We start from the raw sequence: 14,128 nt of genomic DNA, 5'->3' as shown, positions 1-14,128 counted from the left end.
GGATTAGTCAGTTTTATACTATATTAGAAGGTGGTCCATACTACAGAAAAAGATGTCAAGCATGGTAAGGGAGCTTGGAGGTGAAGGGAATGTGGGTGGGTTGGAGTGTGGAGGTTGCAGCATTAAATAGAGTGATCTGGGGGGGCCACCTTGAGAAGATGACATCTGAGCACAGACTTGAAGGTGGTGAGGGCATGAGTTATGTGCCCTTCTAAGGGAAGAGCGTTTCATCAGAGAGAACAGAAAGCAAAGTTCCTGAGATAGGAGTGTGCCTGGCACATTTAACGACCAGCCAGGTGGCCAGTGTGGAGTTGAATGAGTGGGAAGAGTGGTAGGAAACAAGGTCAGAGAGAGATTGGGCGTAGGAGACAGATCTCACAGGGCCTTGTAGACTGTTGTTAGGACTTAAGTTTTTTTCTCTGAGTGACAGGGGTCACCACTGCAGGATTTCAAGCGTAAGAGTGGAAATGATTTGACTTGCATTTTAAAAGGATCACTCTGGCTATTATAGTATAACTTTTGAGGGAGTTGATGATTATTTCTGTCATTTTAGTTATATTACAGCTAATACTGACACAGAAGAACAGAGTTTTCCTGTCACTAAGGCATTGAACACACACGTGGAAGACTTAAATTTAGATGTCCTTCTTCAGAAGGCGGACCGTTTGCGTTTGGAGGAGTCTAGCAAGATGGAGAGCTTTGAACTACTTTGTGACCACAAAGACAAGGTAAGAGACATGTGATGGTAGTATGTTTGTATAGGTTTACTTTTTGATTTAACCTACTGTCCCATTTATGTTATAACCATGACAATTGTGTCACAGTTTACACAAGCTAAATGATTGGTGCAAAATTTTTCTATAATAAAAGTAAATATGAGTTTATTGAGCTCTAAGATCATAAAAATGAGAACCAGAGAAATGATTATACATTTTTACTTTTCTTTGATTCTTATTAACTTGATATATTTAATAAATATTTTCTAACAGATAAAGAACAAGACATACTGCTTCTCTGGTGAGGAGGGAAAGCTACATTTTAAGTTTTCTATCTTATGTTTATTAATATAACAACCATCAGTATTTCAGTCTATTTCTACCAATGGTTAGTTGTCAGTATTTCATGTTAGGCAGAATTGGGAAAGCCCATCCCTCCCACCACCACTACCAAAAAAGCAAAAGAGGGTTTGCAATATCCAAAGGAGCAATAAATCTCTTTCTTTCCCATGAGCAATTTAAGTCTAACCTTTGTCTGAGGATTTAACAACTCTAACTCTGTTCTTTTGAGAATATATGATCTGTAATAACTTACAGATACTATCCGAAATGCTCACTGAAACAGCATACTGATACTTTGAACTACTTTGTGACCAGTATCAGCATACTGATAGTAGATAACTTAGAAGGGAAAATATGAAGAGGATACCACAACCCAGAGAGAATTTATAGATTCTGGCACCCGTCACTTCTCCCTTCTCTGGAGGGTGTGGAGCTGTTGTCTGGATAATATTCATTGGTTTTGAGATCCAAATGTAACACTATATAAAATCACATTTTGTAGCCATGAATATTTGAATTTAAAATGTTATGTGCAACAGATGGTTACTAGTTATCAGAGTGATCATTTCATAACGTATATAAATGTCGAATCACTATGTTGTACACTTGAAACTAGTACAATATTGTATGCCAACTATACTTCAATAAAAAATAAAAATAAAATGTTATATGCACATGAGTAGATTCAGTCATCTGTAAGTGTTAGTTTAGCTGCCTAATTTTGTAGAAGTTGCAGTGAAAAACATAGTCTGGTCAAAGTTACTGAGTTAATCTAATGTGCAGTTCTCTCTTTCCTTTTCAGTATAGAGATGAAATAGAGTTTATTTGGCGGTTTGCTCGTGCTTATGGAGATATGTATGAGTTATCTACAAATACTCAAGAAAAGAAACATTATGCTAATATTGGTAAGTATTTTGTAAAGATTTATTATCCTCAAGTGACAGTTATTATCTATAATAAACCTCTAATGAATTTTAATTAAAGCTATATTATCTTAGCTAAAACCAGTATGTTTAATCTATATCAATATATGGTACTGAAAAATACACACAGTCTAAGGACAAAAAGCTTCTTTTGGACTAAAGAATATGTTCTTTAAAAATATTTGAGCATAGTAGAAAAGGCAACCAAAAATCTCAAATTTCAGCTTTTAAAAGAAAGATGAGACAGTAAGTGGTAATGTTTGAGAAGCAATAATAGGCAGAAGACACTTGTCTCCAGCGGTCATCTTTCACCACAGTTAAACTAACCCTCCTTACTTCCTGTAATGCAGAGCTCCAGGTACCATGAAGAAATAACCATTCAGGCTTCCAAATTTTTTTTCAAAATTTGTCTTGGTAGAACTAGATTGGCCTTGAGTTGATAATTGTTTAAGCTGAGTGATGAGTACAAGGTGGTTCATTATACTGTCCTGTATACTTTTTTGCATATTTTAAAAAATTTCCATAATAACAGCAACAAAAGAAAACCCAGAATGTCAAAACGTCTACACGTATATATCTCACCTTGACTCTCACTGAGTATCAAAACTCTTTCTTGCAAAAAGCCCCTTACCTTCCATCTCTCTGAGTTTCAGGGTAGTAATTTGACATCAAAACTTCTTTAACTCTTCTTTTATTTGGAAGTCTTCTCTTTTCCAAGCTTTCCTTCTCTGGATGGCATAAGGGAGAAGCAGCAAGAAGATAATGATTCTGCAGATCTCCCTTCAGTCTAGTTTGCTGTCATTTTTATTTCCAAGAAGGAAGTATTTCCAAACTCCTTGTAATTACATTTCTTCCACTTGTAGATTTCCTTGCCAATTGACCTCTGCACTTTAATTCTCTCTAAGTGGGAGGAGGATGGGAGAAATTTTCCTTCTTTGTTCTTTACATATTCTTCATCACCTTTGTGGGGCAGTTTTTCTCTAGCAATCTGTCTTGCAGGCCATAAGCAAAACGGATTTCTAGAGAAGAGATGTATTAACTTGAAGGTAAATAAAAATTTAACCAAAGAGAACAAACTGACTTATTTTCATATCTACTGAGAAAAATCAAAGTATATCTGTAAACTGTTCCAACATTCATCGATATGAAACACTTTTTTTTTCTTAAGTACCTACTGTACCCTGGGCATTAGGGCTCCTCCTGTGTTAGGGGGCAGAAATATGAAAGCAAAATAGACATGTTCTCAGAATGCAGGGGAGCTTATGGCTTTGTGGAGGAGGGAGTATTATTCGGATAATCATACACATAAAGAAACAAACGGAAATAAGTTGTGAGTAAGGAGGCTGCAGAGTGTTGCGAGTGTAACAGAAAGGAGGGTGCGAGGGCAGGGGTCGGGGGCGATGTGGGGAAATCTTTCCTCGGGAAGCAACAGTCTCACATCCTGGGATCTCTGTTTTAAAATGGAGTGGGAGTTTAATTGAGTAAATGTGTGAGATGGTGAAAATGGAAAAAGAAATAGGCTGGAGGAAATTTGGGGACAAGAATGGAGCATAAATTTGAATAGGATATATCCAAAAAAAGAGACAAGTTTATAGTATCAAAGAAAAAGGAGTGAAGCCTCAGATATGTTCATTCCAATATTGAAATTAATTTAAAAGAATTCTGTTTCTTCATCTGTTTAAGAAACATTTACTCCAGATTCCTGTGTTCAGGAACAATGTTAAAATGAGGGGTGGACGGAAGGAGCAGAGCGAGAGGAGGAGGGACGTAACTGTGACTGAGACAGGGCTGCACTAGAGGACTTACTGTGTAGATGAGTATGGGGACAGATCGCACAGGTGTGCAGGTGGTAAGGGCTGGCGAAAGGTGATGACAAAGTACAGTGGAGCTGAGACCGGCTGTGGAGGGAACTCAGTATGAGGGAAGAAGAGTGCTGGATGTTGTTGTTCATAATAGTACATTTGAAATTGTTATGCCGAGGGACGGTTTGATCACTGGAAAGTGCAAAATTCTTTCATAAAACTCAAAACGGGATGTATCATTATGCAGTACAACTTTTGAATACTGCAACTGATCATAACTTGTATTCCAAATAAAATATGAATCTTATATCTAAAGAAACATTATTATAATATCCAGAATTAAATGATCAGTACAAATGCCTCAAATGCATCTCAAAATATAATTTTGTCAGGCGAATAGCTTTCCTTTCGGGCTTCAGCTGCATAAATGAGGCTGCGAAACCAGACTGTGTACTGCTCAGCGTCCTTTTGTAGTCTCGGAGTGATGGCTGCTCCTCTCGTTTAGGCTTGCAGTAGTGTGCTAAAATGTTGATTTAGTGTTTAATGTTTGTACATTAGAAAGTATTTATGTTTTTCAATCATTCGTTTACAAATGGCTAACTTTTAGTAGGTGTCCACAATGTAACATTAGTTATTATTAAAATATTTCACTTTGATTTTTTCCACTTTATGTAAATTTCTACACAGAGTACTTCTGTTAATGGATAAAGCTATAAAGTACCACCTTAATAAATTACCAAATAGAGAATGGTTTTAGAATAAAAGATTCTTGTTTATAAAGATTATCTCAACTACCTATTTAGAAGGGCATTTTGCAGATCATTGGATATTCTCTCCAAAGAAAAAAATAGAGCAGGGTGAAAAGGAGAGGGTAAGAAGCAAAGCCTCTTTTTGAGAAAGATTTTCAGAATGTGGTTCAGTTTTGTTGCAAGCATTTTGATTGTTTAAACGAATAGACAAACTTCCATCCAGAGTAATTATTACGGAGGGCTGGCCCCATAGTGTAGTGGTTGAGTTTGGCGCTCCCCACTTTGGCAGCCAGGGTTCACAGGTTTGGATCCTGGGCACAGACCTACACCATTCATCAGCCATGCTGAGGTGGCAACCAACATACAAAGTAGAGGAAGATTGTCAGCTCAGGGCTAATCTTCCTCAGGCTAAAAACGAAGAAGATTGGTGATGGATGTTAGCTCAGGGCAAATCTTCCTCACCAAAAAAGAAAAAAAAAGTAATTATTGCACTTTTAAAAGTTATTCTAGGGGCCGGCCCAGTGATGCAGTGATTAAATTCTCAACTTCCGCTTCAGCAGTCAGTCCGGGGTTCGCCAGTTTGGATCCCAGGTGCAGACATGGCACCACTTGTGAAGCCATGCTGTGGTAGGCATCCCACATATAAAGTAGAGGAAGATGGCCCCGGATGTTAGCTCAGGGCCAGTCTTCCTCAGCAAAAAGGGGAGGATTAGTAGCAGATGTTAGCTCAGGGTTAATCTTCCTCAAAAAAAAAAGAAAGAAAAAGTTATTCTAAAACTCAGAGAAATGATTTGGGAGAATTATTTCTGTACTGAGCCTCTTCATTATTGTGAGTGATGAGGCAAGAACTTCTCTGGGAAGCCTTCCCTTCCTCCTTAGATAGAGTTACTCACCCTCTTCTCTGCCATGCTCTCTTTTTTTTATCTTACTTTTACCTTTTTGCATGTAATTTGTTTTTTTCTATACCTGCTGTCTACTGAACTGTAAACCCTTGGAGGGCAAGAACTGTGTCTTACTTGACTTTCTGTTCTCAGAGGCTCACATCCTGTGGCACTTAGAAGGCACTCAGTAAATGTTGGTTGACTTAATTACAAAACAATTTTTATTAACACTTTTAAATAATGATTGAATGACTTTTCTTATACTTGGTTAAATCACTTAGTCCAGTGAGTTTCAGACTTGAGCACCATCAGAATCACTAGAGGCTGCTTTAAACAGATTGCTGAGTCTAGAGTTTGTGATCGAGGAAGTCTCCTGTGTGGCCAAAAATGTGCTTTTCTAACAAATTTCCAGGTGATGCTTCTGGTCTTGGGAGCCTACTTTAGGAATCACTGACTTAATTCAATAATCTACCTCGCACCAACTCACATGAAGGTACTAAGTGTAAGTCCATTTATCTTTCAGGAAAGACATTAGGTGAAAAAGCTATTACTAGAGCACCCATGAATGGACATTGTCATCTGTGGTAAGTATGTAGAATTTATGCAGCCTTTTTAAATGCTAATATGCATCTTTGTAAATTATAATGGATTTTAAAAATATTTTTGACCCATTTAACTTGTCACATTCACTGAAAAATAGTTAGTAGATAGCACAGTAATTGTTCTTGTTCTGTTTATCTTCATGTATTTTTCAGTATGTATTTATTATATTTAAGGTAAACTTTCATTGAAGATTTCATAAGTGATTCTACCAAGTCCAATGGCTTTGAACATGATAAATTCTAATTAAATCTAATTTAATATAACATTTCATTTGAAAACAAATACTAAAATGATGCCATGTTTCTAAATAAGAAGTAGAAAGAGTGGTTCAAAGAATAAAAGCACATCAGCCATTTCTTAAAGCTTGATGTGTCAAGGGATACAAATTCCACAGGTCAAAGAAAAACCACTTATAAGAAAGCTCAAACAAAGGGAATGTAATTAGTTGGATGGACATAGGTGAATATCCTTGGGGCAAAAAATTTTATTCTTGAGTACATTTTGTTTTGGATCCTTTGTATGTTTAGAATTATAAATCACAAATAAGACATATATTGTTGTTAATTAACGCTTCCTTTTTCCCGCATTTGCATTTCTACATTTTTTAGTTCCTTAGTTTTTTTCTCCTCAGCAGTACAGATACTTTAGATGCTAGGAAGATACAGTAATAATTTATAACCCTTCTCTCAGACCTATGTTTCTAAAAATCCACCCCTCTTCGGGATTATTTTATTATTTGAGGCACTCTTAGGCAAAAATCTCTCTCAAAGTGGCTCCCTTTCGGCAGGTCCACATCTGTCCCACAGGAAATTTGTTTTTGCTTCACCAGCTCTGAAGTACAAACCATTTTCCCAAAGCAGACTTGTTTCTCTACTCTGTCACCAGCAGGGGGAGCTCTACTCACATAAGCATCTTGAAACTTCCTGTCCCCTAGACTCCAAGGGACACGTACCAAAATAAGAATAGGTCTTTTGAAGCTCCCCTGTCTTGGCTTAAGATAAGATGTGAGCCTACCTTCTGCACTCTATCATGAGAAAGTGGGAGGTGGAACCCAAGTACCCTAACGGTTCTATCCGCAGAAATCCCCACTCCAGGTCCCTGCCTCCACCAGTGAATTCTTTGCCTTCTCTTGTATCGCCTGGAGATGGGCGAAGGGCTAAGCCTGGCGGAACCTGTGAATCGTTTCCTTAGCGTGTCATGCATGGGTAGTAGAGAGTCTTGCTTTAGGGATTGGAGTACCTACAGATAAAGTATTATTTTGTGCCCTTGGTGCCTTTGCCAAAACTCTAGGAGAAAGGTAATTTTGTGGTTAACATTCTGATACATATCTTTAAGACTATTTCCTCAGTATATAATGATTTTGGCTATTATTTCTATAGCCAACTTTGCCTTCTTCTAATTTGCATAATACTAATATTAATAAGTTAACATCTGTATGCATTAAGGTACTTCTGTTCTTCCACTCTTAGTCGTAACTGTATTAAACTTACCCTGATCAAGCCACAATCTCTTCATCTCCTTTGATGTTGGAAGTGTTTGGGAGCTGGTTAGCCAGATTTGGATGCAGAAGGAGCACCCAGGTCCTGCTGTTCACGTTGAGCTGCTCCTGCCGCTCTTCCTTCTTCCCCACTTGTTCCTCTTCCTCCTCCTCCTGCTGCTGCTGGGCTGCTCTTCCTCTGCTGTGCTCTTCCTTCGCTCAAACTGCATCTGTGTCCGTGAAGAATCGCATTAAAAATGTCCATGTAATGTTAATCCTCAATCTGAGGACACTTACCAGTTTGAGCTTCCAAATTTTCACAGAGGAACAGTGTTGAATCTTCTCTGAGGGCTTCATAAGTACCTTGAAATCCATCGTGTGAGGACAGATTATGCTTAACTCTTCCTCAGTGGGTTTCCTGTGGATCTTCCACTCATCTGGTTACTGCTCCTTTGTTCATCTTCTTTCACATTTTGTTGTGAACTAGTTGCCCTGTTTATAACCAGAGGATTTAACCCCAAGGTTAAATCTTATCAACACAAACACACACACACAGAGAAATTATGCAATTATATTTCACGTGATTTCTTATTCAGTATCGGTCTTTAATTTAAAAAAATATTAAAATCTAGGGGGCCAGGCCAGTGGCGGAGTGGTTAAATTTGTGCACTCTGCTTCGGTGGCCTGGCATTCGCAGTTTTGGATCCTGGGTGCGGACCTACACACCACTCATCAAGCCATGCTGTGGCAGCATCTCACATACAAAATAGAAGAATACTGGCACAGATGTCAGCTCGGGGCCAATCTTGCTCACCAAAAATATATATATTAAAATCTAATCAGCTGATAAAATGTGTTAAATATGAATGTCAATCTTATCTCAATTCCTAGAATGTATTATCATATATCTACTGAATACAAGAGTTCTCATTCAATTAAATAGTAGAAGTTTAGGGTGATGAAAACAGAGAAATTAAAACTTGGTCTTGAGAATCAATGGGTGAAATTTAGATTAATTGATTCCATCAATTGTAATAAAATGGCACAAAAAGGTCTTATTCTGCTGGAATCTTTTCAATATGTTAAGACATTTTCTCATTCATTCAGCATAAATGACAGCCTGTAGCCTACAGGCCAAATCCAACTGCCTGCTTTTAAATAAATTTTTATTGGAGTACAGTCACACCCATGCATTTGTACACAGCGGTGAAGCTGGGTAGTTGCACCAGAGACTGTCAACCCCAAAGCCTAAAATGTTTGCTGCCTGGCCCTACAGCAAAAGTTTGCAGACCCATGGTTTACAGGGTTACTTGATGGTTTATAAGCCTTCAGTTTGAAATAAAAGATGCAATCTTTAGGAATAACGATCGTAAAGGATTAACATTGAGGGAACAGTTGAAAAACAAAAGACATGTTTTTCATCTTTGTCTTTTCCAAAACGAAATTACCTTTTAACTTTAAGGCGACATAAGCATTCTATAAAATTCTGTTGTTTTTATTGTACCAGCCTAAGATACTTGTAGAATCAAGAGAGTAAAATCTCTGATGGATTTGGAGTTTGTTAGCCAAATAGGCCTGACCTTAATTATAAATAATGTCTTAGGTATTTGTTGCACTCTACCAGTCACAAGTTATATCCACATGCCTTATAGGCATTTACAGAACAACCTGTTTCCATTTTATAGAGAAGGTAAGCAAAGCTCTGTGTGTGTATGTGTGTGTGTGTGTGTGTGTGTGTGTGTGTGGTGTGTTGATTAGTAACCAAGGGCCACACAATAAGTGGAAAAACAAAAGCCATATCTTATATTCTTATGTGCTTGATATTTCTTCTATTACGTTATTCTTCCTCTGCTTTCTCACAGTATAAAGAGCATTGATGCTGACTCAAAAGTCCCTCAGGGAAACTAATGGAGTTGTTGTAGTAATGTTGAAACAAGAATGTTTGCCAATTATTGAAGATATATTCAATATCAATGCAAAAAAAAATACAGCATTTTCGTCAAGGCATGTAGTTAGAACAACCTCTAGATGGAGGTAATAGACCATATTATGAATTAACTTTCTTTAGAGTTCCCATCAACCTGAGAGTTTACGAAATAAAATTTTAAATTACATTTTAAAGATGAACAATACAAAAAAAAACCCAACACACATACAAACATAGGTGGAATCAATTGCCGGAAAAAAAGTGATGATCCTTTGGGGAAAAGTGATTTTGTGAAAAACATAACTCTAGTGACAGATTATAAGGAAAAAGTACATATTTCATATAATAGTATTCATAAATCATTTTTTTCCTTTTTGTCTTCAGTCAGAGTAACTTGGAGAGAATGTGCTGAGAGAGCACTATAAAGGCCTAGAGAAGTGCATAAGTAGTTCTGATTTTCAGAAAATAGAAGATTGATTCCACCACTCTGGATCCAAGAACATAGAATCTTTTCCTTTGATTGTGGTACAAATAGTTAGTTGGGTTGTTCTAGGAATCTCTGGATGAGGAAGTTCAAATAGGCCCAATATAGATTTTTCTAAAAATGTGACGTGATCTGTTTTTTGTTCCTTTGCTATTGATAGAGTAGGGAAATTGAGCTCATATATCTGGATTTAAGCAAGACATTAAGGCAAGTTCACTCATTACATTGTTGTGGACAAGATGCAGAAATGTGGGCAAGCTTCTGGGTTAACCATGCTGACAGAAGGGTTTGAGCCTCACTTGTTCAACAGCCTATCTGTTGACAATATCATTGTCAGCCTAGAGACGATTCTTAGATTCCAAGTCTAGATCTTAGACGCTAGTGTGTTCAGTAATTTTGTCAGAGGGTGAAGATATAGAAGGTATGCTTATAAAAGTTGCAAATAACACAAAATTAGGAGGAACAGGGTGTATGATGGATGACAATAGTACATCAAAAGATTTTCATTTGTTGAAAGAGATACTGAACAAGGTGTTAGTTACTAGGGATAAATATGGAAGGAGGGATAGAAAGAAGTGTCAAAATTTAAGGATATTAGGAAGAGCAGATGGAAATTTGAAGAAAGTATGGAGTTTACTTAATAATAATGTATTGATATTGGTTCATTGTGAAAATTATGTATCAATATTGTGTGTCAATATTGGTACAGTTGTGATAAATGTACTATAATAATGTAAGATGTAAACAATAGAGAAAACCGGATATGGGTATACAGGAACTCTCTGTACTATCTTTGCAACTTTCCGGTAAATCTCAAGGTATTTTAAAATAATAAAAGTTTATGTTTTTAAAAAGTGGCCTAAGGTTTTTTTTAAGTCTGAATAAGTTGGAAAATGATAATGTGATAACTAAAATGGGGAGTTTGGGGATGTAGTTGTGGAATTGTGCTCCATGGTCTTCAACTCTGTGGGAGGAGTGATAGAACAGAACAGCAGACCCCATTTCGAAAGAACACGGTGAGGCCAAGAGGCAACAATAACAGTTTTCACCAGGAAGCTGAGAGTCTTTTTCCAGTAATGTTTTCTAAATACTCTATCTCTGGTGGTGCAGAGATGTATGTGAAATACAGTCTGATTTTAGAATTTGTGAGTAGTAGTATCTCCTAATCTAGTTAAATTCTCAAATGACTTTTAGTAGGTTGATTTAGTTATCACTCTGGCTTCTACGGTAGTGGGTTCCCTTGATTATATAAAAACTGAAAATTAAAAGGTCAAAGAAGTCATAACTGAAAAGTGGCCATTTTATTGGTTGGGCATAAAGTATGTGAATTATGTGATCTTTTGTGTCCAGGAATGATCTTACGGTTCCAAATTAAGAAAATTCTTCACTTCATTTTTGTTCTTGAAAATTATGATTATCCACAGAAACGATTGAGATAACACCTGAAAGTACATTTTTCATTTCAGTTATGACAATGCAAGTAAAAATTAACATCTAGTCTTGAAATATTTAAGTAAATGAATATTTTGCCTCAGGCAGAAACAGTCTGAAATACCCCAAAGACTTTTGCATAGAGAGAAACACTCTGTGAAAAGTCATGTATCCCCCAATTTTTAGAATAAGCGAATTGCTGATCAAATATTGTACCCAATTTATAGTCAAATAACTATTTATATAAATTTTATATTCCCCATGGAAAAAAGGTAAATAATCCATGGGATGCACTATTCTAGAGGAATGCAGTGTTTCCAAGGAAGGATTGAAGGACATGGGAAATTTTTTGAAAAAACATATTCTAAAATTACCTTTAACTTTGTCTATAGTCATGATATTTATTTTTATTTTCAAATGACATTGAAAGAGGCTAAGAAATTTTTATTTTTATTTTTAGTAACAAGGAACAAGGATCTGATGACACAATGTATTTTTCAATTTAATGTTTATGTGATTAGACTTTTTCTGCGAGCCTCTTGGTGACTTTGATGTTGCTGATAGTGGTGGCAGCAGCCAACATTTCTAGAAACTCACTCTGCGCCAAGCACTGTTCTAAGCGATTGCATGTTGTAGATATTTTACCCTCACAATGTGCATATGAGACAGATGGTGTCAGAATCCCCAGTTATAGATGAGGAAACTGGCCTCATGTTGATGTCAAGTATTTATTATCTTTAGGGCCCCTGTATCTATATGAATACTTCTGTTAAATATTAGTGAGTGATTCAGAGATTTTTTTTTTTAATGTTACATTTGGTTGTATTTGATTAAAAGTTCACATGATATCCACTGTTTTTATCCTTTTCAGGTATGCGATTTTGTGTGGCTACGTATCAGAGTTTGAAGGCTTACAAAACAAAATCAACTATGGACATCGCTTCAAGGTATTTCTTGGTATCAAAAATGTTTTAATGTAGCTATATGTTCCATTAACAGTTACAAACCAAATTATTCAACAAATTAATCTCTAGGAATTTATCTTTTTTCATTTAAGTGAAATGATAGTCTTTAAATAGTACTGTGCCAAAAAGAAAATCAAACTATTTGGGCGATTAAAGATATTATTACTCTAGTAATGCACATATACATCATTTATAATAGGCCTCTCATTATAATAGCTCAATAAATAACCCCTTGGGGCCAATAATTATTGGGACGGGCAAAGAATTCTTTGTTTTCCAGCTCCCTGTAACCATTTTGACAAGGTCAAAGGAGTAAATTCCTCTACTGCCCAGTTCTACTGTTTTTTCCCCCATTATACCCTAATCATTTGATACTTGCCTCTGACTCAGTAAGTCATGGGCAAGTCATGGGCAGACAAAAATGTGACTTGGATTTTTTCTTTTTTTATAGTTACATTTTGGCTTTAAATTATCTGTAGTCTTATTAAATCATAGTCACAGTTTTGGTTTTAGTTGTAGCAATCATTTTTAATAATTGAATTATCGATAAGACTTAATTGTATTAATGATAGGGATTGGGGAGGGAAAGAAACAACACTGTAAAGCTCCTTTGAATTTACTGGGCACAGTTCCATTCAGCACCTCCTGAAACTGGGGAGATGATATTTCTTTTGCATTTTCTTTCAGGAACATCTGGATAAAGCAATCCAATTTTTACCTGAAGAACCCTTTTTGTATTACCTAAAGGGAAGATACTGTTATACTGTAAGTTGATTGCTTTTATCTATAAATCTTATTTGAATATACTATGATTATATGCTGTATTTTCAGTGACATTCATTCTTTTACTGTTTTATCTAGTGCCTACTGTGGGGAAAATGATAAAGTCAACACATTTTATGAGTTTATAATTTATATATTTATATACTGTGTTATATACAACATATGGTTTTACATATGTATGTATATTTCTTTTCCTTTCCTGCCTTTCCATTTCCCCTTGAAACAGTCACATTGTCTCCCTTCATGCTCTCTCAGGTAGTGATCAAGCCACCTACACACATGCGCACCCTGTATCAGTGCACTACTCTCTGTTTTGTAGGAGGACTTTTGTCATTTATGAGAGTTTAATGAGCATAAATTATGTGCTCACTGGCCAGAAGATAGATAAAACCCTGTCCTTGTCTTCAAGGAACTTAATTTAGAAGGGGACGTGAGATGTATAGAAATAAATAAAGCCAGCTGGTAAGTCTAAGACCCCGTGTCTTAAATGACATTCGTTTATGGGAAATTAACAGAATGTGAAAACGTATCTTAAGAGACACATGACAAAATTACCATGAAGAGAGATGCTATTTCTGGATGAGAAAATTAGCGTAGGCAAAAGAGGAAGCTTTTTAATTGAGGCTTGAAGAGGTTTAGGGATGAAGAAGGATGCCTACTTTTATTGAACATCTGTTATATGTCAGATGTACATTTTATACTTTATATTTCTAATCTCGTTTAATACTCTAACAGCCTTGTAAGCAGTTTTACTATACCAGTTTTAAATGTTAGGAATCTGAGTTTTTATGAAGGTAGGAAACTCCTCTATGGTCTGAAAACCTTTGACCCAACCACACGTGAGTCTGGGGCTTGAATGTGCTTTGTTTGTTTATGATTAAAAAACCCAAGAGGGAAATTTTAATTCAAAATAGAACCTGATCTTCATGCTGTAGACAAATGGCAGAAGCTACTGTTCATCCTCCCTGGAGGAAGGTACATTCACACAGGCCTCATAAACTCTAACAGAGTGGCCCAACGCTGGGGGCTCACAGTAAAAAATAAT

At 36.4% G+C, this 14,128-nt stretch overlaps 1 protein-coding gene across 3 annotated transcripts in view; it reads left to right on the top strand.

Annotated features, from left to right (window-relative positions):
• Positions 1-14,128, top strand: part of RMDN2 (regulator of microtubule dynamics 2) — a 79,787-nt gene that overhangs the window by 46,230 nt on the left and 19,429 nt on the right. For all 3 annotated transcript variants that reach the window (XM_046663591.1, XM_046663592.1, XM_046663593.1), the window contains exons 3-7: positions 554-728; positions 1,861-1,963; positions 5,937-5,997; positions 12,207-12,282; positions 12,988-13,065. In XM_046663591.1, coding sequence (XP_046519547.1) covers positions 554-728; positions 1,861-1,963; positions 5,937-5,997; positions 12,207-12,282; positions 12,988-13,065 — 493 coding nt within the window. The remainder of the gene's footprint in view (positions 1-553; positions 729-1,860; positions 1,964-5,936; positions 5,998-12,206; positions 12,283-12,987; positions 13,066-14,128) is intronic.

Source organism: Equus quagga, chromosome 5 (assembly GCF_021613505.1).
Source record: "Equus quagga isolate Etosha38 chromosome 5, UCLA_HA_Equagga_1.0, whole genome shotgun sequence".
In the NCBI taxonomy this organism is placed as follows: Eukaryota; Metazoa; Chordata; class Mammalia; order Perissodactyla; family Equidae; genus Equus; species Equus quagga.
Note: the sequence above shows the minus strand (reverse complement) of the source record. Positions and strands in the feature narration are given on the sequence as shown.